This window comes from Bufo gargarizans, chromosome 8, assembly GCF_014858855.1.
Source record: "Bufo gargarizans isolate SCDJY-AF-19 chromosome 8, ASM1485885v1, whole genome shotgun sequence".
Taxonomy (NCBI): domain Eukaryota; kingdom Metazoa; phylum Chordata; class Amphibia; order Anura; family Bufonidae; genus Bufo; species Bufo gargarizans.
Genome location: NC_058087.1, coordinates 138,078,111 through 138,104,382, shown reverse-complemented (window position 1 = coordinate 138,104,382; position 26,272 = coordinate 138,078,111). Strand labels below are relative to the sequence as shown.

The following is a 26,272-nucleotide window of genomic DNA, read 5'->3' as shown; positions in this document are numbered from 1 at the left end:
ACTGAGTAAGCAATATGAAAACAGAATGGCTTTAGTTAATAAATGAATTACCCTTAATAATTCCTCTGGGAGATCGCCACCTTCATTGATGCCACGATTCATAGATATAAAGCGCTCTACTGATGGCTTATCCCTCACATTGGGGTTATGCAAACTTGTGTTCAGCATAATGATAGCAAAGGACAGGACGTAGCAGGTATCTATAGGGTAGCAATAGATGAAGGTTATTATATGGAGTCCATGAGTTAAGGAGTTACTAATTTCTCACAGCAAAAAAAATCCCTTAAATTATACAGTGAATATAAGAAACGTTGTAATATATCTTATTAAAGAAAATATGCTTCCTCTCGGGCTTCTTAGACTGTCTTCCTCCTCTTTCCCTTCACTCAAGCCTTTATTATGAAGGCGATTGACGGGGAGGGGAGAGTTCCTTCCTGGCAAACGCCTGCTCGTCAGCGAAGAAGTCTGCTGCTATTACAAGCGGCGATCTCCTCCAGAATATGGGGAGGAACGATCGCTGATGCCAACAGTGGTGGGGCCTTATCTTACCAAATATAGTAGAGTCAAAAGTGCTAAGTGTAGCAGAGCTGAGAAACTGCAATTTGTGTGTCTCTCATCCAGCAGCCGCCTCCACCATCCTCTCTCTATAGACATCAATATTAAAAGCAGGAAAGAGCAAAGTAGCGTGATAAAAGCAGATAGCAGAATTTTTCCGTAACAAGATATATTACAAAGTTTTTTATAGTCATATTTTTTTTTCATATTCATAATATATTTATATTCTTATATATGGAAAGCAGGTCAAATAGAGTCCAACAGTGAATCCTTTAAACCCCATTTGATCTAGTAAAGTGAATGTAGCCACCAAAGTAAACATTTCAATAGTGTTTTTTGGGTATTCAGACATGTATCCCGCAAAACCCTGCAGACGGCTAAAACTTAATATGAACCCAGCCTTAAAATGTGACAGGTGGACGTCACTTTCTCTTTGTCCTACTAACCTGTAGACTGAAACACTCCAGGGTTACACAGACAGTATCGTGATGCAAATGCTTCCATCATTCTGTCTATCTTCTGGGCTTCCCCTGGTAGCCTGAAGCTCCACAAAAACTGTCTGCAATAATAAAAAAAAACTTAATAAACATAAGATATAGAGCAGTTGAATGAGGTTTTCCTCCACTAATTCTGCATTTTTCCGAGATTTGATAACTGATGACACCCGGGATTCCTGTCGATCAGCTGTTTGAGAAGGCCGTGGTACTACTGCGAGCGCCGATGCCTTCTCAAACAGCTGATTGGCGGGGGGTCCCAGACGCCCACCGATCAGATACTGATGACCTATCTAGAGGATTGCTCATCAGTTAAAAGAAAAAATCTCTGAAAATCCCTTTAATCATAATCCAAATGGACAAATCAACTTATGGTATTTCATAAAGGATACTGCCCCCCTCTCCAAACCATAATGGTTACTTGAGCATTCTGCAACTCATTTGCCCGGAGGTGTCCTTAATCACCTCAGCAGATGCCTCATTTTGCCAAAAATCCACTGATCACACTGTATGCAAATTGACAGGGCCAGGGTCATCACACCTGCCTGGTCCTGTCAATCAAAGTGCAGAGGACGCGGCAGTTTCAGAGAGAGCAGAGACTCCAGGTGTAACGGTAACGCCCCCGTTGCTCCTAGAGGCTCATTTGCATATATTAAAACATGATTTTTCTCAGAAATGCGGGCACATATGAACATGGGACCAACACAGATATCTTCAGCTGATAAGCGCTCATGACACAGGTCAGCCAGTGTCATAGGTACAAAACTGCTGACAGATGCCCTTTAAAGGGAATCTGCCACCAGTTTTATGCTGCGAGGTTCCAGCCCCAGCACGTGCCAATGAATCCTGATATTCATAAGCTCACGGCTCTCCCCACCCTCCTGTCTTTAAATTACAGTTTATTGTCCATATGAATCAGCAGCAGCCGGGCGGGGAGAGCCGTGAGCTCCTGAATAGAGAGACTTGTTAGGCATGGGCTCGACCTGTTTAGCACAAGCTTTTAGCAAAGTCAGTTATAGAAAGTGGCCCAGGATTTTGCTCAGGGGACCTGTTAATAGTTTATGTTGCCCTTAGTTAGGACACCATAAAACTGGTGACAGATTTCCTTTAAACATTTTCGATTCAATTTTGGGGACCATCGTCACAGCTTTGCAGCAACTGATGGTACACCGTTAGGGTATGTTCACACGTAGCAGGACTGGCAGAAAAATGGATGAGGTTTTAACATCGCATTCATACGCTGGGGAAAAAATTAAATCACTGTGGAAAATATTAGAGGTTGTCTCACAGTAGCGGCACTATACATAGCCTATAAACCAACCAGAGGTAGTTAAATTATTGAGACATTATGAAACGGAAATTGTGCCAGGTTTCCCTGTGTTAAACAGAGGCCTATTAAACAGAGTTCTATAGTATAGGGATTGTTGGCATCAAAGCACTACGTTCTACAAGTGTTACCTGTGCCAACTTGGCTTTCATTACATGTTCCTATTCATAGGAAAAGTCACTATAGTATGTATGTATGTATGTATGTATGTATGTATGTATGTATGTATGTATATATATATATATATATATATATATATATGTAAACACCGTATTTTTCAGACTATAAGATGCACTTTCCCCCCCCCCCCCCAAAGCAGGTGAAAATGGCAGTGTGTCTTACAGCGCAAATGCAAATGACCACTTCCATTATGCAAGCAGTCATTAGAATGCAGGCGGCGCGGGGATGGGTAAGTGAAGAGCTGCGCTGGCTGTACTCACCACTCCCCAGTCTTCCAGGCGCCACACTGCATGTGTCCTGACTGTGTACAGCGTCAGGACATAGTGAACATAGGCGCGCATTATAACTTGACATTGCGCGACACTAAGTGACAGTGCAGCACAGGCCGGAAGAATACCAGGGAGCAGTCAGAGTGCTCCAGAGGAGGAGAGACATGTGCATTTTTTTGTTGTTTGATGGAGTTTTGGGGTCTGATCTGAGGCTGATAGGGGTCTGATAAAGAGGTCTGGGGGGTCTGATACAGAGGTCTGATCTAGAGGACTGATGGAGCTTGGGGGTCGGATATAAGGTCTAAGAAAAAATGGGGGTCTGATACAAAGGTCTGTTGGAGTTGGGGATCTGATAAATATTTTTTCCTTTTTTCCTCCTCTATATCCTAGTTGTGTCTTATGGTCCAGTGAGTCATAGTCCCCCCAAAAATTATATATTATATATTATATATATATATATATATATATATACACACACACACACACACACACACACATATATACATACATATATATATATATATATATACACATACATACATACACACATATATACACACACACGCACTCTGAGTATATGCTGCAGATTGCTGCTCTGACCTTAATGCCTGGACAAGATTCAAATCCGCAAACTCATGGAGTTCAACAAATGCTTGAAGTACCAGGATATTAAAATCATCCCTGTAAGAAAAGAAAAGGAAGATTGTAACACATTGTAGATTACAAATAGTTACTAATTTAATAACGGTTATCACTATAATATTTATTTATATTTATATACACATGTGTAGCAAATAAAATTTCCGGTGACAACTGTCCTACCAGGTAGCTACATGAATTAAAAGAGGGGTCACTCAAACAGGAAGTCAAGTGGTTGCTAGACAAACAAGAGACGCCCCCCAGAATATATTACACAGGACCGGCAAGAGCATATATAAGCTCTATTAAGGTTTATATTGCCAATTAACCTTGCTTGGAATCAGATCTTAAAGGGGTGTTCCAGGTTTCTTTACACTGAGCCTTCTGCTTCTGGCTGAAGAAAACAGCTGATTAGCGGGGGTGCTTGGTGTAGAACCCTCACCGATCTGATGCCAATGAGGATAGGTCATCAATATGAAAAAGGTGGAATACCCCTTTAAGAAAAGATATCCATTGAGCTTCTTCAACTACGTCTGCTGCTGCATTAAAAGAACTTGTTTTTTCCATAAGCATAATATAACGGTTCATGCATTTCCTGCTCAACACAAGAGACACGTGAAGCGGCAGCTCAGTAGAGTAGGGTCATGTACTAAAACGCTTTAACACATGTCCACATTCCTTAACCGTTGTGAGGCTATAAATCAGGATTACACAACAGGGGCGTTCAGGGACATGTGAGTGACAGCTGACGACTGACGATGCTGCCAAGAGCAGGATTTCTGTGTCCGTGCTGCCCAGCGATAACATGCAGAAGGTAACGTGACCGCTAATAGTCCCATTATAAAGAGCCATCATTTCCTGCAAATCAGATTCAGTCCTGAGGAAGGCATTACTAAATAGTGAAGGGGTATTATCCCACCTGGGACAGTTAGGGCATATCTGCAAGATCTGCCACAGGTGTCTGATAGATGCAGGTCAACCCTCTGGGACCAGTGCACACCGCTCACACCATCCACTGCTAAGGGATTTACAGAAACAGCTTTGCGTGGCCGATTCCGTAACTCCTGCAGAAGGCCACCTCTCCACTGGTTCTCCGCCTGGGACCCCTGTTCTCAGTATACAAGTGAGTCCCTGAGGTGAGCCCCACATTGATCAGACATTTTCATCATATGCAGTAGACATCCAAGGTTTGCGCCTTTAAAGCGCCAAAACTTTTTTTTTTATATTGCATACAATGTAGCGGGAAACTGGAAAATTCCAAACGAAATTGGAAAAAAATGCAATTGCGCATAAATTTTTGGGTTTTTTCGTTTTTACAGCGTTCCCTATGTGGTAAAAGTACCCTGTTCTCTTCATTCTCTTGGTCAGTATAATTACAGCAAAACCACATTTATATAGCTTTTCTTGTGTTTAATGCTGAAAAATAAAATTGTAAAATGTTTTGCAGGCGATCTGTGATTTTTAGTGATCCCATTTTGGAGTGTGTATGACTTTTTAATAATTTTTTTATTACATTTTTATTTTTACTACAGGGAAAGGGGGTGATTAAAATGTTTATATATATATATATATTTTTTTTAAATTTCTTTTTACCTTTTCTAGCCCCCCTGCGGGGCTTGAATATGCAATCAGATCACTAATGCCAATGAATTATTGCAATGAATGGTGAATTTGCTGTTCTTATGCAGGCTTGCAGGTGGTAGGCTCTATAAGAACTACTGCACAACCGCAATAGCATGGGTTCCTTCAAAGACCCAGGTTATTGCACACAATAAACGGCTCCCCTGTGGGACGCAGGGGGAAGCCGTTGAGGCAGTTCTCCTCGGGAAAGCCGCCTCAGATGCTATGGTTACAATTAACCATGGCAGCTAGGGGGGCGGGGGTTAAACGTCTGCAACCGGCGTTATTACCGATCACAGATATTAGCCCCGGGTGTCTGCAGTGTGAAACAGCAAAAATCCACAGGTGCGGAGTGGGCGCCATCTTTAAAGGGATACTTCTTGGTTGTCAAGGGGTTAAGTGACCAGTTATGTGGCAACTATTTAACGTAAGCTGGAATCTGACTGATTGCTACTGGCAAACAGTCCACTTTCCCTTGCAGCAATTTTGATAAAACTCCCCGTTTTGTCTCAATTCCTCATAATTTCAAAGTAATATTCTAATGGAAGGGCGACATGGGGCAGCATCAGCAGCAAGTTGGTGTGTGGGTAGTCCCATCTGTGATACTGCACTTCAGTTGGGCTCAATATATTTTTGGCGATGGGCCACAGGGGCTCTTCATGGACCACTAGCCTTTATAGAAATACATCATGTAATCATAACTGTGGAGCAGGAAGCTGAAATATAGCCGAGACGTTCTGCATTCCATGGTCATGTCGTCAGCCCACACCTACCCCGAGGAACTTCACCGTAATGCCTCGCAGCTAGAATTCGAGAGACTACGTCCTGCTAAAGCAAGCAATGAAAACAGCTTTCTGGTCACCTGCCAGCGGCTAGTCAGAATGACAGGAATGTCTAACAAAGCTATGGATCTGCGGTTAGGCCTCAGCCAAGCCCATTACTGCAGCAACCACCTTGGAAAAGGGAGTGTAATCTCAAAGGGACACCAGACTTAGAAACTGATCAGGCAAACGTAACAGCCTAATTTTCAAAAGTCAAGTCGAAATGTAAGAAAACGTAAGAAATAAAAAGAAAACTTTCTCCGCCTATTCATAATAAAAAATGAAAGTGCACTGAACCAGGCTGATGACGCAGCACCAGCGAGACTCCTATATAAAATTGAACGTATTTGTTTTACATTTTATGTACAAACTGTTGCAGCTTAGATCCTCTCCAGGCGCAGGTTCTGCCGTTTTACGTTATTTTTTAAAAAAAATATTATACTCAATGCAGCTCTTGTGTGCTGAAATGTGTATGCTGGCTGGAAGACAAATTCCTACAAAGGAGCCATACTGGAGCCCAGCACAGAATGAGGTGGCAGATCGCAGGCACAGCGCGCACGTTTGGCATGCACAGCAGACTTACAGCCAGGACACAAATCCTGGACTTTTGTTTCAAATATGGAGAGAGAACTAAAACTATCATAAAAACAGGGAAAATATTCACGGCTATGCTAGAGACGAAATGGGGGATAAATGGGGTGAATAACGGAAAGTCTTCAGGCCAGGGTACAATATATACATGAAAGCGAGAAATATTTCCCTTATAAGACCTTAGTTGGACACATTTTTATATAAATTGCTCTTAAAGGGGTTCTCTCATCACAGACAATGGGGGTATATCGCTAGGATATGCACCCATTGTCTTATCGGTGCGGGTCCCACCTCTGGGACCTGCACCTATAAATCGAGAACGGAGCCCCGAAAGTGGTGGAGGCCGCAGTGTGCATGAGCTGCCGCCCCCCATTCATTTTCTACGGGGCCGCCGAAAATAGCCGAGCGCTGGCTCGGCTATTTCCGTGAAGCCCATAGAAGTGAATGGGAGCGGTGGCCAGTCATGCGCGGTGCGCTCCCATTCACTTCTATGGGGAGAGCACTTGGTGGAGGCCGGCATGGAGTCCTCCAGCCACCACTTTCGGATGTAAAAGACTAGGGATGCCCAACCTGCGGCCCTCCAGCTGTTGCCAAACTACAATTCCCAGAATGCCTGGACAGCCTACATCTATTAGGGCATGCTGGGAGTTGTACTTTTGCAACAGCTAAAGGGCCGCAGGTTGAGAATCCCTGTAATAGACAAATCCTCCCACTTAGGACCCTTGTTTCCCAGCAAACAACTGATTTTACCATGACATTTAGAACTGTAATAAACTACGGTATACGAGAACCTTCGACATCGTAGAGGAGGAGCTCCATGATACAAATAGTTACCGTTTAATTACATCGCTAAATGCCTGTCTACTGCTTTTCCCTAAAAAAAAAAAAAACTGTTGTTTAGGAGGGGGGGGGGGGGGTATGTCAGGAGCTGGCACAGCCCCCATATTAAAGGGGCTGTCTGTGATTTGACAATTCCTTTAAATATCTCATCATGTCACTTAGCTGCGCAGCGGAATACAGTGTAACGCTCCCTGTAATCAACCATTTCAGGCTGGATTTAGGCCTTGTTTTAAGGCGTTGTGAAAAAATTGGGGGGGGTCCAGAAAAGCCCTGCCCCCATGATCACTCCTTAAGGTGCCCGTATACATTCAACAGCCAGCAGCAGTGTCTCCTGACTCCCCCATACACAAACCCTGGGCTTGGCCGAGCATGCATGTGCTTTCATTGGAAAGTAGGAAGCCGCTGTCAGACAACTCTCTTCTTGGGCGTTGAAACTCAATGGGGGACATTTATCAATAATGGTGTAATTTGCACCCAAAAAATATACTAACCTTAAAAAAACTAAAGTGGCGATTTATTTCACCTCATATCAAAAGGTGCAGAACACTTTTACCATTTTAAAATATACCGTAAACCTGATTATCCGCCTATTTCTCTCTATTTGCAACACTTTAACACAAATGGCACTAAAATGTGACTTTTTTTTAAACTCATTTCTGGCGTGATGCATTCTTTATGCTCACAATTCTGGAGAAAACTGTTGATATATTTGGTGCAAAACAAAACGCCATGAGTTTTGGCGCATGTTATGCCATAATTCTGGTGCAACATGTTTAGTAAATGTCCCCCAATGCACCCAGTCTTCATCTTTCGGGGACGGTTGTAAGCTTTTTACAAGATGCTCTAACAAGGCTCGCCATGACTCATTAGCTTTAGATTTCTTGATACAAGATGCAGAATTTCCAGTCTATTGCTACTTTCACACTAGCCTTTTTACTGGATCCGGCAGGGTCCAGCAAAAACGCTTCCGTTAAAAAAAACAACGCTTCCGTTACTGATAATACAACCATCTGCATCGGTTATGAACGGATCCGTTTGTATTATCTTTAACATTGCCAAGACGGATCTGTCATTAACTCCACTGAAAGTCAATGGGGGACGGATCCATTTTCTATTGTGGCAGATTGTGGCAGAGAAAACGGATCAGTCCCCGTTGACTTGCATTGGGGGTCATGACAGATACTTCTTGATCAGTTTCCCAGGACGGAAAGCAAAATACAACATGTTGCGGTTTGCTCTCCGGTCTGAGAACACAACTAAACGGAACGGAATGCATTTTGGAGCGTTCTGTTCTGTTCAGTTTTGTCCCCATTGACAAGTACCCTACCTCGGAGAAGAGGCGAGCGCATGTTTAATATCCAGGACAAAGTCATACATTTTTAGCAGCGCAAGCAAAAAAAAGTGACAGCGTGCCAGGAGCCAAGGACGAGGCTTGAGAAAGGTCCCGGTAAGAGGACTGCAGCGCTGCGGTGTCTGGCGAATAAAGGACAGCACATCGGAGCTACTCCTGGGATAATATTCAGGGTGCCAATTTACCTTTCTCCCAGGTAATCACCAATGACAGTTTTGTTCAGACCTTCGCCTTTGTATAGAAACTGCGCTATGTCCTCCGCCGTGTTCTGCAGCAAGTCGTTCTCGAGGAGGAACTGGATGCCCTGGGTGTAGTAAACACAACATAAGCCCTCGACGTTACCATCAGCAAAAAGTCATCTAAACCAGAGTCTAATTTACATTTTACAATCCATATTCCAAGTAATGCATACATGTAGGCAATCGCACAGCTTAGGGTCTATTCACTTTGCACTTGTGGCGATTCCTGTATATAGTAGCACACACAATGCCCTGTAGGGCTAGCTCAGCTGAACGTAATGATACCTTTCTCTTAGGGATCCATTGCTTACTTCTGGAGAAAAAGCACTTTTATTCCATATGCAAATGAATAGTTAAGTGCACTGAGGGTGGGCCTAGGCCACTTGGTGCACCCTTGTTCCCCCCTGCGTCCACTGCCAGCCCGCACTTTCCTACTTGATTGACAGTGCCAGGTGAGATGACTATAAAGGAACCTGGTCCTATCGTTCAAGAAGGAGAGAGAGGGACCGGAGAAGGAGAAAGGGTGCACCGAGTGGCTTGGACCCACCCTTGGTAAGATAAGATGCCTTTATTGTCACTGTACAATACAATGTAATACAATGTACAATACAATGAAATGTTGGTGCACTTAACTGCTCGTCTGCATATGGATTAAAAGTACTTTTCTAAAACACTCAGATACTACGAGGATGCAGAGGGCAGTTAACAGCTTCTTGTGGAAAAATAAAAAGCCCTGCATTGCCTATGCGAAACTGACAATGCTGAAGGGAGAAGGAGGACTACAAATGCCAAATATTCGTCATTATAACCTAGCGTCCTTATTCAGGCATGTAAGGGATTGGGTGTGGGGGACTGGTCATTATTCGGCGATTAAGATAGAACAGGAACTGACCGGCCTAGGGAACTGATTCCTATACCAACCAGACAGTCCATTTTGCTAAAAGACACCATAATGGCGTGGAAGTCGATTAGGAAGATTTATGGACTTCCTTAATATATATCGCCCAGGATGCCATTGTGGTCGCTACCTGCGTTCCCTCAGGGCAGGGAGAACATTCTGTTCCAAGGATGGAAGAATAAAAACATTACGAAACTTAGTGATTTACTGGACGCTAATAGCCATCAATGGCTGTCATGGGAACAGGTGAAGGGAAAGTATGGCCTACCTGACGCACACTATCTCCCTTTCCAGCAGATTAGGAGCTACTGCAAAGCGCGGGCAGGCTCTGTGGGTGACCCGGAAAGGCTAGCGTGGTTCGCGGCTTTACTGGGCACAGACGGTACACACATGTCCCTCTCAGAATTGCATCAAAAGCTCCATAACATTCAGACGATAGGCTTGGTAAAAGGAGCCTTTAAACCCTGTGAAAGGGAACTGACAGACCAAAACATAGCCAAAAAAATGAGGGTAGGACTCGAATTGGTAAGGCGAGCAACTTATAATGAACAATGGAGAGAGACACAATTAAGGCTTATGCATAGGGCGACTTACGCCTTTAATTTGTCATATCGTGACGCTCCTGCCCATTACCTACGACAGTGCCCCAAAAGTGTCCTCCCGAGAGCTGGGCTTCTTCATGCTTTGTGGGAACGCCCAAAGGTGCAACCGCTGTGGCAACAGTCAGTGGAGACAATAAAGGAAATCTGGGGAGAGATAGTGGGACTAACACCGCAACAATGCATTTTTCAATATATACCTAAAATCCAGGAAGAGGAATTGGGGGCAGTGGTTGCGAAGGGAGGAGTACATCTTTTATTGATGTCAGTGAAGAAGTCTCTTCTACGTCACTGGTTGGAAGCGGAGGTACCGTCATGGGATGAGATACTAGGGACTATGAGGAATGTACTATATCTTGAAAGATTAGAGGTAGAACAAGATAAGGAACGGTTAATTGAAAAATTCATTTAAAAAAAATGGAGGGGATTCATAGAGAAGCTATTGTCTAGTTGCGAAATTCAGGAACTTATGGCCCCCTTCAAACTGACCAAGTGGTACCGGGAAACGCAATTAGCGAATAGATTGGGGAAGTTGGAGTCATAGATTGATAGAAGTGATATTCAAGCTTAAGGTATGATATACACTTTTACGAGTAAAGTGGCGACACGGACATAGTCTCAGATTAGTGTTCATGTGTTGGTTTGCATTTGGGAGGGATGGTTTGGGAGGAGGGCGGAGGGAAGGGACGGGTTTTGGGGAGAAAATTGTGAAATTGTGATTTGGGAACCATGTGATGACATCCGTCTGTAAAATGATGTTTATTACGTAACGCCGTTTATGACTTACTGTCTGCATATATATTACATGGAAATTCCCATTTCAATAAAGAGAATATTAAAAAATACAAAAAAATAAAAAGAAGAAGTACTTTTATTCCAGAATGAAGCAACGGATCGTGAAGTGAAAGGTATCATTACATTCAGCTGAACTTCCCCTACAAGGCGCTGCGCCTGCTGTAACAGTGAATTTTCTGGTGACGGACTCCAATTAATATGTACTAAACATAGGACAGTCATTGACAGTGCACAAACAGTGACTCCTCACCGGGTCCTATGAGTGTTTGCTTATGCGTCTCAGCCCACATTACATTCACTTATCTTCCGAAATAGTCATCTCAGATGGAGCAGGACTGGCCAGGCAAGATGCAGGAGGCAGACTCCTCTGAATAAACAGTCTTCTGTGTGCATCTGTCTGGAGACGGCAGACTACACCGACATGAGCTGTTTAACTAAATGCTGTCCAAACGGTGCGGCAGAATATTTTATGATATGAGAGACTATATACAAGTGCACGGTAATAGCCTGCATACACAAACACATGTAAAGTAAAAATCGTATGAGATGAAGATGTACAGATCAGGGCTCATGCACATGACCGGATCCATTGTAACAATGCCTGTCCTTGTTCGCAAATTATTTTTTATGAACGGGCATACAGACATATGGACACGGAAAGGACACAGAGTCCTTTCAGACTTTTTTTCAAGCCCCATTGAAATGAATTGTTCGGCATACGGACCTGTAAAAAAAACGGAACGGAAGCAAAATACGTTCGTGTGCATGAGCCACTTAAGAGGTTTTACTGGGAGGAAAATATCGATGACCTATCCTCAGGACAGGTCATCAGTATCTGATTGGTGGGGGTTCGACACCCAGCACCGCCACCGATCAGCTGTTTGAAGAGACTGCAGAGCTCCGGAGAGCACAGCGCCGTCCATTGTATAGTGGCTGGGCTTGTTATTGCAGCTCAGGCCCATTTGCTCAAGGGCTCATGCACATGACCGTGTGCCGGCCAGGCACCGTGCTGCGGACCGCAAATTATAGTCCACAATGCACTGGCACAGACCGTAGGGCCGCCGTATGTGGATCGTGGACCCATTCACTTGAATGTGGTCCGCGATCCACATCTGACGAGCAGCACCTCAAAAAATTAGTGCATGCACTACTTTGTTGCAGTGCGGAGGCACGGACAGAAACCCCACAGAAGCAGTCAGTGGTGCTTCCGTGGGGTTCCGTGCCTCCATTCCACACGGACCTTCCGGATTGCAGACCAATTTAACTGAATGGGTCCGCATCCGTGATGCGGGGTGCACACGGCAGATGCCCGCTTTTTGCGGGCCGCAATATGAGCACGGGCAGGCAACAGCTGTGTGCATGAGGCCTAAAAGGGAACTTAGCTGAGCCTAGGCTATGTAACAGATGAATGTGACGTCACATGGCCTAGGAAAGGGCTGCAGCACTCACTAGAGAGTCTTGGTCTCGTCAAACAGCTGATCGACGGGGGTGCTGAGAGCGAGACTGCCACCGATCAGATACTGATGACCTATCCGGAGAATAGGTCATAAATATTAAAAGGGCATCTGTCAGCAGATTTGTACCTATAAAACTGGCTGACCTGTTACATGTGCGCTTGGCAGCCAAAGGCATTGATGAGAAAAATGAGGTTTTAATATATGCAAATGAGCCTGTAGGAGCAACAGGGGCGTTGCCGTTACACCTAGAGGCTCTACTCTCTCTTGAACGGACGCACCCTCTGCATTTTATTGACAGGGCCAGGCAGTGAAAACATCATCACACCTGGTCTGTCAATCAAAGTGGAGAGGGTGCAGCAGTTGCAGAGAGAGCAGAACCACTAGGTGTAACGGCAACGCCCCCGTTGCTCCTAGAGGCTCATTTGCATATATTAAAACATCACTTTTCTCAGCAATGCGGGCACATGAACATGGGACCAACACAGATGCCTTCAGCTGCCAAGCGCCCATGTAACAGGTCAGCCGGTGTCATAGGTACAAATCTGCTGACAGATGCCCTTTAAACTCCTGGAAAACCTCTTTAATAATAGACTCAAAACAGAAATGAATCCATACAGCACTGTTCACACCTGTGTCCTGCCCTGTCCGTCAGAGTTCCAGTATCTGCAGCTAAAACCTAATGGAAACCTGACAGATCCTAGGTTAGGTCAATGGGACAGATGACTGATCAGCATACACCACATTGGCTCTTTTATGAGCAGAGCCTAAGATCAATGACATTGTGGAGTTCATATTGAAATCAAAGTTATTGAAACATAAAATCACACAAAAAGACACAAAGCATTAGGTTACCTTTTTGGGGTCCATATTGAATTTTTTCCTCCCCATAGCTATCTGTTTATTCCTCTGTGTGGTTTTGCTAAAAAAAAACACAAAAAGACACTTAAAAACGGATCTTGCAAACAGCACATACACACATTATGGAAAAACTATAAATCGCATAACTATAATAGATCAGAGCAAAAAAAAAAAAAACGGTTAGGCTGTCTTGTGTTACTGAGACCAGAAAATGGATGCAGTCATCAGGTTTGCTGTGATTTTCTCCGGAAGCATTAAATCCCCACTAATTGATCCTAATTGAGATGAAAACTGCAGGAGGCGTACGCCGGTCCTCAGTGTATATTTGTAGACTGGGATGCCGGACATCAGGAAGAGATTGGCATGATGCATGTTTAATCATCATGAAACACCGCGACAATTCAGCAAATTATGCACATACAGTAAAAAACTGAATAATGCCTCATGCACACGAGCGTGTTGTTTTTTGCAGTCTGCAAACCGCGGATCCGCAAAAAACGGAAGCCGCCTGTGTTGCCTTCCACAATTTGCGGAACTGAACGGGCGCTGGCAATATAAATGTCCGCGCTTTGCGAACAAGAATAGGACAGGTTATATTTTTTTTTTAGCGGGGCCGCGGAACAGAGCCACTGATGCGGACAGCACACGGCCGTGTGCATGAGGGCTTAGGCTGGGGTTACACGGCGATCTTCGACGTGTAACCCCGGCTTTACTCTGGCATCAGCGAGACCTGACAGAAGCTGGAGTTCTATATATTTCACATTACATGTGGTATTCAATGCCAGAATGCTGCCAAAACGGAAAAAAAACTACTACATAAAATGAACATCCTCTATAATAATTAAAAAAAGGAACATTGAGCGAGATTTATCAAAATGCACCAGACTTCTAGTTTAATTTGTGCAAAAAACGGACATACAAACGTTGTACCATGTTTATTATTTCACATTTTTCAAACCAGGCCCTGGATCTGAATACTTTTGTTATTGCATGTAATTAAAAATGTATTATAGCTACTGAGTTATTCAATAAAATGCATCTGTATAGCGCCACCTGCTGTTTGTTCTGTTCCTTATTTCCTGACCACCTCACTGAGATGGTTGCACACGCTCAGTTTAAATCTTCAACCATCACCAATCATATGTTTTATTAAAAGCTGTGAAGGTTACAGCAGGATAAATTGTCCAGTACAGTAGAGTGATGGTGTAGCAAGTGGAGTAACATCTCAAGACCGGCGGGTTAGACTTACTGGAGCACCACATTTATCAAACACATTTGAAAAATTTGGCGCAAATTATGGGAAACTAGAATCCTGTATAATGGAGTTAAAAAAATTTCCCTCATGATAAATCTCCCCCATTGAATATCAGGAAATAACAAAATCACGTTCAAGACAAAAAAAAAGTGGCTGAATTTTCAGAGCCGATCCGTATGAATTCAACTACATGGCGGCACTCCTGGAGCCCTCTTCCCAGGAACCTGTATAGGGAGTAACTCCCTGCGAGTGTTATGTGCACACTTTACAGCGAGTCTTTCCTTAGACACGTTCTACCAGGGACCTGACCTGTAGATCCCTGATCGGCAAGGACCATTTAGCCTCAGTTCACACCACCATCAGAACGTCCCTTCAGACGCTCCATCGGCAGTCTCTGCAGATTTGATCTGAAAGAATAACGCAGCATGCAGCGCTACTCTTCCCGTCCAAATGGTGGAAACCCTGACAAGATCCGACAGGACCCAATATAAGCCGGTGGTAACAGTCGTTCAACAGATCTGGCAAAATCCAAGAAGGTAGTGTGAACAAAGCCCAAACTGAGATTTTGGGGGTTCAGCTTTTACCCAGATAATCACTTTGGGCCCCATTCACAGGACCGTGTGGCCGCCCTGCCCGTGTTTAAGACTACAAACAGCAGCTCCACAAAACTCAGGCACCGGCCGTGTGAACTCCGCTTTATGGTGCGAACCCGTTGACTTGAATGTCAGCTTAATGGGCCTGCACCCTCGATGAGGAGTTCACACGGCCTCATATTTTGCAGACCTGCTGTTTGCGGTCCACAACAAGGGCACGGCGGCCATATGGTCGTGTTAATGGGGCCTTAGAGGGAAAACTCATGTGAAATAATTTCCCCCTAAAACTAACAAATAAATACAATTCCTAAAATGTGCACTCTCTGCAGAAAAGATAAGTATATAGTCTTCTCAAAATCAGTTTCCCAACTACTAATCCCTATGGACCGAGTAATCATAGGGACCAATAGTAAAGTTGGAACGTGACCCTTCTTGGCCACGGCAATCACCAGCTGCGAGTAACTATCATTATGTGTGATGAGGGTCATATAAAAAAGTGCTTTGTGTCTCTTGGTCCTTGGATATTTTCCTCTCTCCCCTAATCTTTCTACAAAGCCTTTGCATTGCAAGTTCTTATTCACACATGGGGTTGAGTCATGGTTTCTTTCTGAGGTTCTCAAACAATAAGGTCAATGCGAATACGGCCAAAAACTCATCGCAGTCTTCCCTCCGAATCAGCCTGCAATAAACAATGGTATGCACTTACCTGCTGAATCCCGGGCTGCTGCTCCAGTTCTCCCGGGCCAGTCTCTAGTTACCAGGCTGCATCGGTGACGTACACTGACAACGAGTGACCACTGCGGCCAATCAACTGGCCTCTTCAGGTGCACCTATGAGGCCACTGATTGGCGGCAGTCAGGAGTTGCTGACGTGACCCACAGCTGCAGCCAGGTAAACCAGAGCCCTGCTAAGAGAACCAGAGCAGAAGTGTGGGATCCAGCAGGTAAGTGCTTACCCGTTCTTTACTGCAAGATGATATGGAGGGTGTCTATGGCTGGCTGTACACCTTAGATGACTTGTGTCCGAATGCTTGTTCACCCGACAGCTATCCTTCTGACCACCCACACATGCATGCTCGGCCAATAAGGGGAGGACACAAAGCCCATGCCAGACTTGAAGCGACTTAATGTATCTCCTTTGAGAACAAAAGGATCTGGTAACTCAACTGCCCAGTCCTTCTTTCCCCCAATATCTGCCATCGGGGGAGAGTCGAGATACCACCATACACGAGACGGGCGGTCAATGCCCATTTGCCATCGGGGGGAGAGTCGAGATACCACCATACACACAAGACGGGCGGTCAGGCCCATTTGCCATCGGGGGGAGAGTCGAGATACCACCATACACGAGACGGGCGGTCAATGCCCATTTGCCATCGGGGGGGGAGAGTCGAGATACCACCATACACACGAGAGGGCGGTCAATGCCCATTTGCCATCGGGGGGAGAGTCGAGATACCACCATACACGAGACGGGCGGTCAATGCCCATTTGCCATCGGGGGGAGAGTCGAGATACCACCATACACACGAGACGGGCGGTCAATGCCCATTTGCCATCGGAGGGAGAGTCGAGATACCACCATACACATTAGACGTGCGGTCAAGGCCCATTTGCCATCAGAGAGAGAGTCGAGATACCACCATACACATTAGACGGGCGGTCAGGCCCATTTGCCATCGGGGGGAGAGTCGAGATACCACCATACACATTAGACGGGCGGTCAGGCACACCTAAACGTCCCCTACAGAGTTATGCTCTTGTGTATGAATCTAAAATTCCTCACAGATTTAACTCAAGGATTTGCAAGGTGCTGATTGAAATCAACTAGACTTACTTAAAACTGCAAAATTGCAAGCATGTGTACAAGCACCAAGCTCAACTTTTAAGAAAGCCACTTCTCCTTTAAGGAAAAGCTACAACAGAGATGTAATGGTCCTTGAGTTGCTACTTTAAAGAGCGCACAAGACTTCCTCCTCAAACGATGTCCCATGACTTATTTTCCAGCCAAACGTCCTGCTCATTAATTTAAGGTAGTCCAATATCCGGCTTCCAGCGCTTCCCACCGACATTACACGCCACAGATACGCTGTCTTGTGTTGCCCGCGGGCGATCTGCATGCAGACAATCACGAGAAGCATCTGAAATAGAACGTTAATTGGTTCCCCTGTATTCTAATCAGGGCTCTTCAGAAACCTAAATATTAATGCAAACATGAAATAGAATTTTTCGCTGCCTTCTAAGCTGCTCCGTGTAATCTGAGCTGATAATTGCTTTGCATGAACTAGGAGTAGCAGAATGCGCCCGGAGAGAAAACAGATGGGCATCCGTCAGCAAGAAGCCAAGCACAACGGGTAGGGTTTGGTAAGCACAATGTAATAATACACTTTCATTCATTGCGCCAATGCTGAGAAAAAGATTTTTACTACAATATGCAATGAGCAGTTAAGTGCAACAAGGGTGGACCTGAGCCTCTATGTGCACCTAGCGCCGCAGCATCTCCTTTCATGGATGACTGACAGGACCAGTTTTATCTTTATTCGTTCCTAGCCCTAAAATCCTAGGCCACCATCATGTGTAGGAACAGCGGCACATGCGCAGCACAAAAATCTTTGCAGCAGGGCTGGGCATAGTACTTTTTTAACACACGGCACTCGCGGGAGATTTCATGGCCAGGCGAGGAGAACTTTCAGAAGCCTATCCCTGTTGAGCAGTCATGAGAGAGAAAAAGTGGTAGAGCAAAGCAGCTAGGGTGCACCAGGAGGCTTGGGCGGGGCCCACGCTTGGTGCACTTAAAGGGGTTGTGCGGCCTGTTCATATTGATGACCTATCCTCAGGATAGGTCACCCCAATATCTGATGGGTGGGGGTCTGAGTCCCAGCACCCCTGCCGATCAGCTGTTTGAAGAGGAGGCTGCGCTCATGAATTACACTGCGCACCGTCTAGCTTGTCTCGGTGCGCTGCGCAATTACAAGTACTCATCCCATTCACTTCAATGGGACGAGCACTTGTAATTACTCTGCGCCACTGCTGTAAGAGAGGCAACGAGCAATTTAATCTTGAAGAGGAAGCAGTGCTCACATGAGCGCAGCCGCCTCCTCAAACAGCTGGGGGTGTCCCGGGACTCAGACCTGCAGCTTTTTACAGTAAATGAGATTATGCAGTGTGAAAATTGACCTGCGGAGCAAATTTTGAAATCTGCAGCATGTCAATTGTTTATGCTGATTTCACCCTTTGCAAGTAACACGTGTATTTGGTAAGGAAACGCAGTGAAAACAGCGGGGGAAACCTGCATAAACCCCACTGCTGTGTGCATGTACCCAAAGGCAGGTGATGGACTGTTGCACTAGTGGGTAGATAGGTCATTCTGGAATCTGGTAAAGCGACGTGTCCTCCTCTATGGGAGCTCTTCATTTTCATTAACCCAGCTTTCCCAGAAGAACAATTCCGTTCAGCATTTTCTAAGCAAGTTATATCTACGTCTTAAGATTACGATTAAAGCTCCCACAGGTTGCTCCTTCCGTCTCTTCATTTCTCCTCCAGACAAGGCCAAGGAGCTCAGCAAAACAGCCCTTTCATCCTCGCTATTTTTGGGGGTCCCAGTGCGTGGCCCCCGACTCATGACATGAAGCATTTCTGAACAATCAAAGGATATAAAACATTCTGGTTCCATAAAATAATATATTAATTTATAGTTGGCAAACCCAAATTTTTTTTTAAAATGGTGTACATTTTCTGTCCTTCCAGAAATCCCATCAAGGAATACAGTCAGCCGCCCCCCCGGCCAAAACGGCTGATAACAGGGAACATCGCACATCTTTTAAATACAATTAAACAGGAGACGAGAAAGAATTTAAACATACATTTGACCTTTTATTCATTAACACTTGACCCCCTACATTTACCAAAACCAGATCCATTGGCCCATGGAAAGTCCTCCATTGGTACCAATACTCCAATGCAGTAGGTAACTTCCATTGTGGCCTGGTAGTAATAGATCCGTAATTCCCTACCTACCTTTTAATCCGAAGCTGCTTTAAAACCCGTGAGACAAAAGCACTAACACCCGTAAAACGCTTTGTGGCTCGGTCTCGGATGACGGTGAACGCTTACCTTTCTTCTACAGACGTTAGGTTGTCGATTTCAGTCATCACCTCTGCAATTTCAAACTTCAGCCTCTGTATGAAGAAGAAAGAAGAAGAAGACGGTCACGTCCGGCGAACACCAAATGGAAGGGATAACTTTTACACGTGGGAGTTGCTGATGCTTCTGGATTTTGACACAATTATTGCACGTGAGACGTTTGCAGGGATTAGCGCGGATTTAACATCAGAGGTCAATGGCGTTCCTGTAAAGTTCCTGCATAAACCATTGTTCTGAAGACTCGACGTTACAAAAAAAAACACTTCAAGGGTGTTCGACATAAAATTGTTTGTGCGTAAAAATCAGATCGCAAACCAAAAAGCAAGAATGTGAAATGGATGAAAGAGACATTTGTGAGAAGACAATAGTGGGCATTGTGATGATGGCAAGAACAAAAGCGGCAAAGAGATTTCCTCTAATTCACCAAAGCTGTGAATGTGCTTAAAGGGGTCGCCTCACTTCAGCAATAGGCGTAGAGAAAGTTAATATGAGGCACTTACTAATGTATTGTGATTGTTCATATTGCCTCCTTTGGCGTCTGGATTCATTTTCCTCACATTGTACACTGCTCGTATCCAGGGTTACGCACACTTCTGCAATCCAGCAGGGGTGGTCGTGCTTGCACACATATGGAAAACTCCCACAGTCCCAGCCACCTCTGGGAGGCTGGCGCTTTTTCCTATAGTGTGCAGCACGACCACTGCTGCTGAATTGCTGGGTGGTTGTACCCCTGGAAAACGAGCAGTGTATAATGTGATGGAAAAAATGAATCAAGCCAGCAAAGGAAGAATATGGACATCACATACATTAGTAAGTGCCTTGTATTAACTTCCTCTACATGATAAATGCTATTTGCTGAGTGAGACATCCAATTTTAGTAAATTAGGAGTGATGCATAGATTCCCAAACATAGCGCAATGCTTGTGTGGATGATGGTTTTTCAGAGAAAATCAAAATGTAAGAACACATGGGAGAAACCAAGGCAAAAAGCACAAAGCAAAAGTGTAGGAGCCACCAAATCAAGCAATCGGCTGCAGTTTTTATTTGTCACAATTGAGAGTTGAGATCTGATTGGTTGTTATGAGCCTCTCCCACCAATGCTCCCCTTTAAGGATCACTTCCATCTGCGATAGGACTTGCTATATACGTCTAAGAGATGCTGAACCTACCTCTGGGACCTGCACCAGTCTCCAAAACAGGGGTCCCCCAAACCACAGTCCCACCCGACGTGGGGGACACTGGGCGCCACGTCCAGGCAGAGAAAGAATTAAATGGTGGCCCTGCATGCGTGTGGCTCTCTCCATTCCCTTCTATGGGATTTCTGGGAACACCCGAGCACACTTGCTCCACTAACTCCCGTAGAGGTGAATGGAGCGAGACACATTTGTGCGGCCTCTACATTCATTCTCGGCCTAAATGACGGGCAACTGCCATCTCAGGAAGGGGGACGCAGAAAATGGTTCTGAAGATAGGAGGGGGTCTAAAAAGTGGAACGTAAATCAGAGACTAGATACAGTGATGGCTAACCTTGGCACTCCAGCTGTGGTACAACTACAACTCCTAAGATGCCCCCCTTGCTTGGCTGCTCTCAGAACTGTATAGAAATAAATGGAGCATGCTGGGAGTCGTAGTTTCTCCACAGCTGGAGTGCCAAGGTTAGCCATCACTGGACTTTCTGGAGGCCTATCCCTTTAATGTTTGATCGTAGGGCTTTGGCCCCCCCTATTGGACAGGACTGAGATGCAATGTCAGGGTCATGTAAACAATGAAGCCCCTTCATTCTGCTGATTAGGCTACATGCACACGACCGTATGTGTTTGGCAGTCCGCAAATTGCGGATCGGCAAAAAAAAAAAAAAAAAAAACCATTTGACGTCTGTATGGAATTAGTTTTTTTTTTTGCGTATCCGTTTTTTCCCCGGATCCATTGTAATAATGCCTATCATTGTTCGCAAACACATACTGATGCCAACAGCGCACAGTGGGCTGTCCGCGTTTTTTGCGGACCTATTGAAATGAATAGGTCTGCATCCTATCCGCAGATAAAACGGAACGGACACGGAAACAAAATACGTTCGTGTGCACGAGGCCTTAGCGGCATACCAGAGGTCAGACCCCCTACAAATCAGATATCCAGGTCCTATAGAGGTTTGACTCACAGAACACCCCTTAAAAGGCTTGTCCAGCCCAATATACATTTTAATCACCACCCTGCAGGACCTGTCGGGTGTCACATGCTGCTTGGGGGACTCTATCACTGTGGTTAGTCATTGGTAGCGGCAGTATATGTAACCCTATCTGTGCCGGATGTTTACCTGCGGCAACGGAAGTCCAGAGAAGATCGGGGAACCCTAGGAACTGAGCCTCAAGAAGTATCTAAGTATGCTTCACCCTACAGGTCCTACAGGGTGGAGGGGATTTTAAAAGAAGATACGCGCCTGGACAAGCCCATGTACAGCACTACATCTTTTTCTCACCACACAAGCTTCTCGATAACTGTGACCAGATGTGTTCCATCATGGCGGCTTCCACAGTCCAGGGCTCATCTTCCTACTTCACATGATTAATGTCTAGTGAGGGCGATTGCTCAACTCCAAGTAATGTCCAGCAGCCATTGCAAAGCAATCCTCAGAGGGACGGAAAATATTTTGGCCTTTGCACATCAGCTACTTTCTCAGCAGCCTCCACACCCAGATGTGTCACAATGATGTGCGGTTCACTCGCCCCAGCTGGAGAAAGATAATCCCACACATCTTATGCGGGAAACATCCCCGGCGACAGAAACGAACTGATAACGCAGTCACTTCCTTGTATAAATTGGCCCTCAAATCCCCCTCTAGGTAAGGGTACTTTCGCACTAGCGTTTATGTTTTCCAGCACCGAGTTCCGTCCTAGGGGCTTAATACCGGGAAAAAACTGATCAGTTTTATCCTAACGCATTCTGTTCAGGATGCATCAGTTCAGTCCCTCCTACGTTTTTGGGCATGCTGCAGTTTTCTCTCCAGTCAAAAATCCTGAACACTTCCCGGATCCGGCATTCATTTCCATTGAAATGCATTAATGCCGGATCCGGCCCCAAGTGTTCCGGCAAAACGGATCTGTTATTTCCGTCCACGCATGCGCAGACCATAAAAAATAAATGAATACCGGATCCGTTTTTCCGGATGACAACCGGAAAGACGGATCCTGTATTGCAATGCATTTGTGAGACAGATCCGCATCCGGATAAGGTCTCACAAATGCATCCATTTGCGTCCAGATTGCCGGATCCGGCGACGGAACTGCCTGCCAGAATCCTCTGCAGCAAGTGTGAAAGCACCCTAACTCCTATTCAGCATTTTCTTCGTTTTAGCCATCGCTTTGTGACCAATATGGTGGCTCTAACAGGGGACGTGGCACAGCTTTCCCACTGCATGATCAGAAATCTGAAAAGGTGTCCAACATCTTTTTATTTGAGCTATATCTGTATCGGAGACACAGCAGAATAGAGGTTCCCAAAGGCCAATCATTCCCAAATCATTTGCCACCTTAGGGAACCCTGATTCCACCTCTTCCTTTTGCTGATTTAAAGGGGGTGTTCTGGAAGTTCGACATTGATGGCTCATCCTTTGGACAGGCTCTCAATATAAAATCTGCCTACTCGGCTGTGCCGCGTGTATGGATAGGTCATCCATTAAAATATCTCGGAAAATAGCAGGCAATTTCACAACAATACAATCCCTTTGAATCAGTAGGAAATATTCCAACTTTACCTCTATGTCATCTATAAGCTCCTTTTTCCTCCGTCTTATATTTAACAATTCTTCTCTCTCCTCAGACGAGAGATCTTCTGGCACTGAAACGAAAAGAAAATTACTTGAAGTGACCCGCAATACAAAGCAACCAATAAAAACGACCACATCCTAACCAGACGACTATTAATATCAAACATTTCCAGCCGCACAGAGACACCCACAGCGAGAGCAGAGCGGCATCTTTTATTCTACTTTCAGAATTACAATCTGCCCTTTCAGGCGGCTTTCATGTGACATGTTGCAGATGCAAAGTCACCGTCACCAAGTCTACCAAGTAATTCAATTTCAAAAGATTTCATCGCCTGACCGCACCCCCTCCCCTCCCTCCGCGGTCAAAAGGGACAGCAAGGCTATGATCTGCAGGCAACAAAGGGTTAATCTTTTAAAAACATTTCCTCAATCAGGAAATCAGCAATCAAAACGTATAGACGCACGGCCCGATTACGCTGCACAGTGTACCTCGGGGGATAGGGTCCGCAGAATTGGGGCAGTTCCAGCATATACTAGAGCGGTAATAATAGAAGCTGCCAGGACTGGAATCACAAATCCGAAAAACAGGGGGTTTATCCCTTTACAGCAATGGAAGCCATTCTTTATCAGAGCCGGAATACGGAACAGACGTCTCCTAACAGCGCACATCTGTTGACTCCATCTTGCACACAGACTTGTTGGTCCTCATCAGCGCAAGATATGGACACCAAGGCTATATGAAATAGGGTTTGGGGAGCAGACTGGTAGTGCAAAAAAGATAGAACACGTCTTTCGCTTGTGCGCAATTGGCACGAATAGGCATTTTCTATCATAGGGCTGGCCATTCCGTAAAATGAGGAACACTCATGGCCGGAATCAGTGTTTTGCGGATACGCACTTTGCAGATCAGTGGGGGCCCTGACACTTGGGACCCATGCCGATTAGCTGTTTAAGAAGGCAGCGGCGCTCCTGTGAGCGCCGCCGCCTTCTCTCAGCTTTTCCTAGGCAGGGCGACTATACGTTCATTGGTCACGTGGCCTAGGAGCAGCTCAGCCTCACTGAAGTGAATGGCGCTGAGCGATACCGAGCACAGCCGCTATACAATGTACGGCGCTGTGCTTGGTGAGCTGCGAGAAGGCAGAGGCGCTCACAGAAGTAGGCTGATCGGTTGGGGGTCCCGGATGTCGGACCCCACCGATCAGATATTGATGACCAATACAGAAGACAGTATTAAATCTCGGAAAACCCTTATAAGGCCTCATGCATGCGACTGTATAATGGGTCCGCATCTGATCCCCAATTTTTGCTCATTACACACAAACCCATTTACTTCTGTGGGTCCACAAAAAATACAGACAGTGCACAGGTGTCATCAATGTGCCGCCAGCCTCCGTGCGGCCGTTCCACAAATTACAGGACATGTCCTACTGTTCTCCGTTTGCAGGAAAGAATAGGCAGCTCTTAAGAAAAAGACTGCAGCATTCTGTCACAACCAGACAGCCGAGAAGCTCTGACAGAGGCCTTTCAGAACCTCCTCCTTGAGTTTCTTTGTTGTGGTATTCAGTTCCTCATCTCGTTAGCCTCTCTCAGCTGTCATGTAGTTGGAATAATTGCATCCCTTTAAATTCCGCCCCATAATGCATTACTGGGCGGCTTATACTTCTTCCTGGAGTGTGTGTGCATGCTTATCCTGTTTTCCTGTCTGCTACAAAGTTTAGTGCTGTACATTTATCTGTTATTTTCTCTTTGCTGGATCCCAGGTGACCCTGACTCCCTCCGTGTCTGGTGTAGGGAGCCGGTGGTCGTGTCCCCTCACTATTGTAGGGTGTTCAGGGGTTATATAGTCGAGGTACGTGGCTATGCAACCATCCACCTCTGGGATCTTTGCATAGGCTGAGCAGCCAGGGAAAGTGCTAGGTCTTGTGCAGGGGTCTCCCCTTGGTTCCTTAGCTTTGGATCCAGTGAGTCATATATGCATGTTGCATTGTCTTGTTTCCCGTACACCGTCCGTGACACATTCGCACAAACTGTATCTATATTTTACGGATTTGCGGTTTGCCGACCTCAAAACGGATAGTCGTGTGTATGAGGCCTTATGGTTATTATCTGCTCGCTCCATAAAATAATGGCTTCTATATCTTGCACTGATGAAAGATGAAAAGCCAGAAACAGCCACCTACAAGTTACAGCCCACAGGTTCTATAATTTCGGCTGTATCTTCACGGGTCCTGGTGCGCCTCGGCAAGGAGAGGAGGTATTTACGCACCATCTTCAAATTGGGAATAAAGCCATTTTTATGGAGATTGTGATTGAAGCGATAACAGGTAGATACCTTCTGTATAAAGGAGGCAATGCTGTACTTCAGGCTCTCAGTGGAGGACTTGTTAAGCGTACTGGAAAGGTCACCGATGACAGGGGGTGAAATCATTACATGGGTGGCTTACTGGTGTGACATTCTGATGCCCAGCATGGTCCTTTGATCTGCTGGAGCCAGTAATCAGCCCATTGTCTGCCTACAGCCCACCCTGTGCAGGCTGATCTGCCAACGCTAGAGTCCGATCGGATGCTACCACCGACCAAACAATGTTCTCTCATCTACAGGAAGCAAAATAAGTCAAACACCATTTACATGACATGATGAAATCCAAGACTTCATAGGAGTCAGTGGAGCCATCATTATTGGGTTTGCCATAGGCAGCATAGGTCATGTCCAAAGTAGGAGTCCTGCCTTCAATCAGCAGATCGGTATCACATTTCTTGAGGAGGACAAACTGCGTTCCAGCATAAGACCCGCTTTCTATACCCTGTAAGGAATGGAGTTCATGGTGACGTATGGCTTGCCACGTGTTGTGCCACGTTCTCATGCAAGGTGAGGGCGATAGGTTGCCTGCTTTTGCAAGACCTGAGGGCAGGACCAATGATTATTTTATTTTTATTTTTTTGAGATGACGAATTGAGGATTGCTAGACGTCACATGCATGGGGAT

At 45.4% G+C, this 26,272-nt stretch overlaps 1 protein-coding gene across 1 annotated transcript in view; it reads right to left on the bottom strand.

The window, feature by feature from the left end:
- The window catches only part of LOC122944617 (cytohesin-3), a 62,471-nt gene extending 39,119 nt beyond the window's left edge, over nt 1–23,352 (bottom strand). Inside the window, exons 1-7 of the mRNA XM_044303078.1 lie at nt 23,275–23,352; nt 19,494–19,558; nt 13,528–13,594; nt 8,873–8,991; nt 3,426–3,506; nt 1,002–1,114; nt 52–200 (exon numbers count right to left, since the gene is read on the bottom strand). Of these exons, the coding sequence (XP_044159013.1) occupies nt 52–200; nt 1,002–1,114; nt 3,426–3,506; nt 8,873–8,991; nt 13,528–13,594; nt 19,494–19,531 (567 nt within the window). The 5' untranslated portion in view covers nt 19,532–19,558; nt 23,275–23,352. The remainder of the gene's footprint in view (nt 1–51; nt 201–1,001; nt 1,115–3,425; nt 3,507–8,872; nt 8,992–13,527; nt 13,595–19,493; nt 19,559–23,274) is intronic.
- Nucleotides 23,353–26,272: the final 2,920 nt, after the last annotated feature.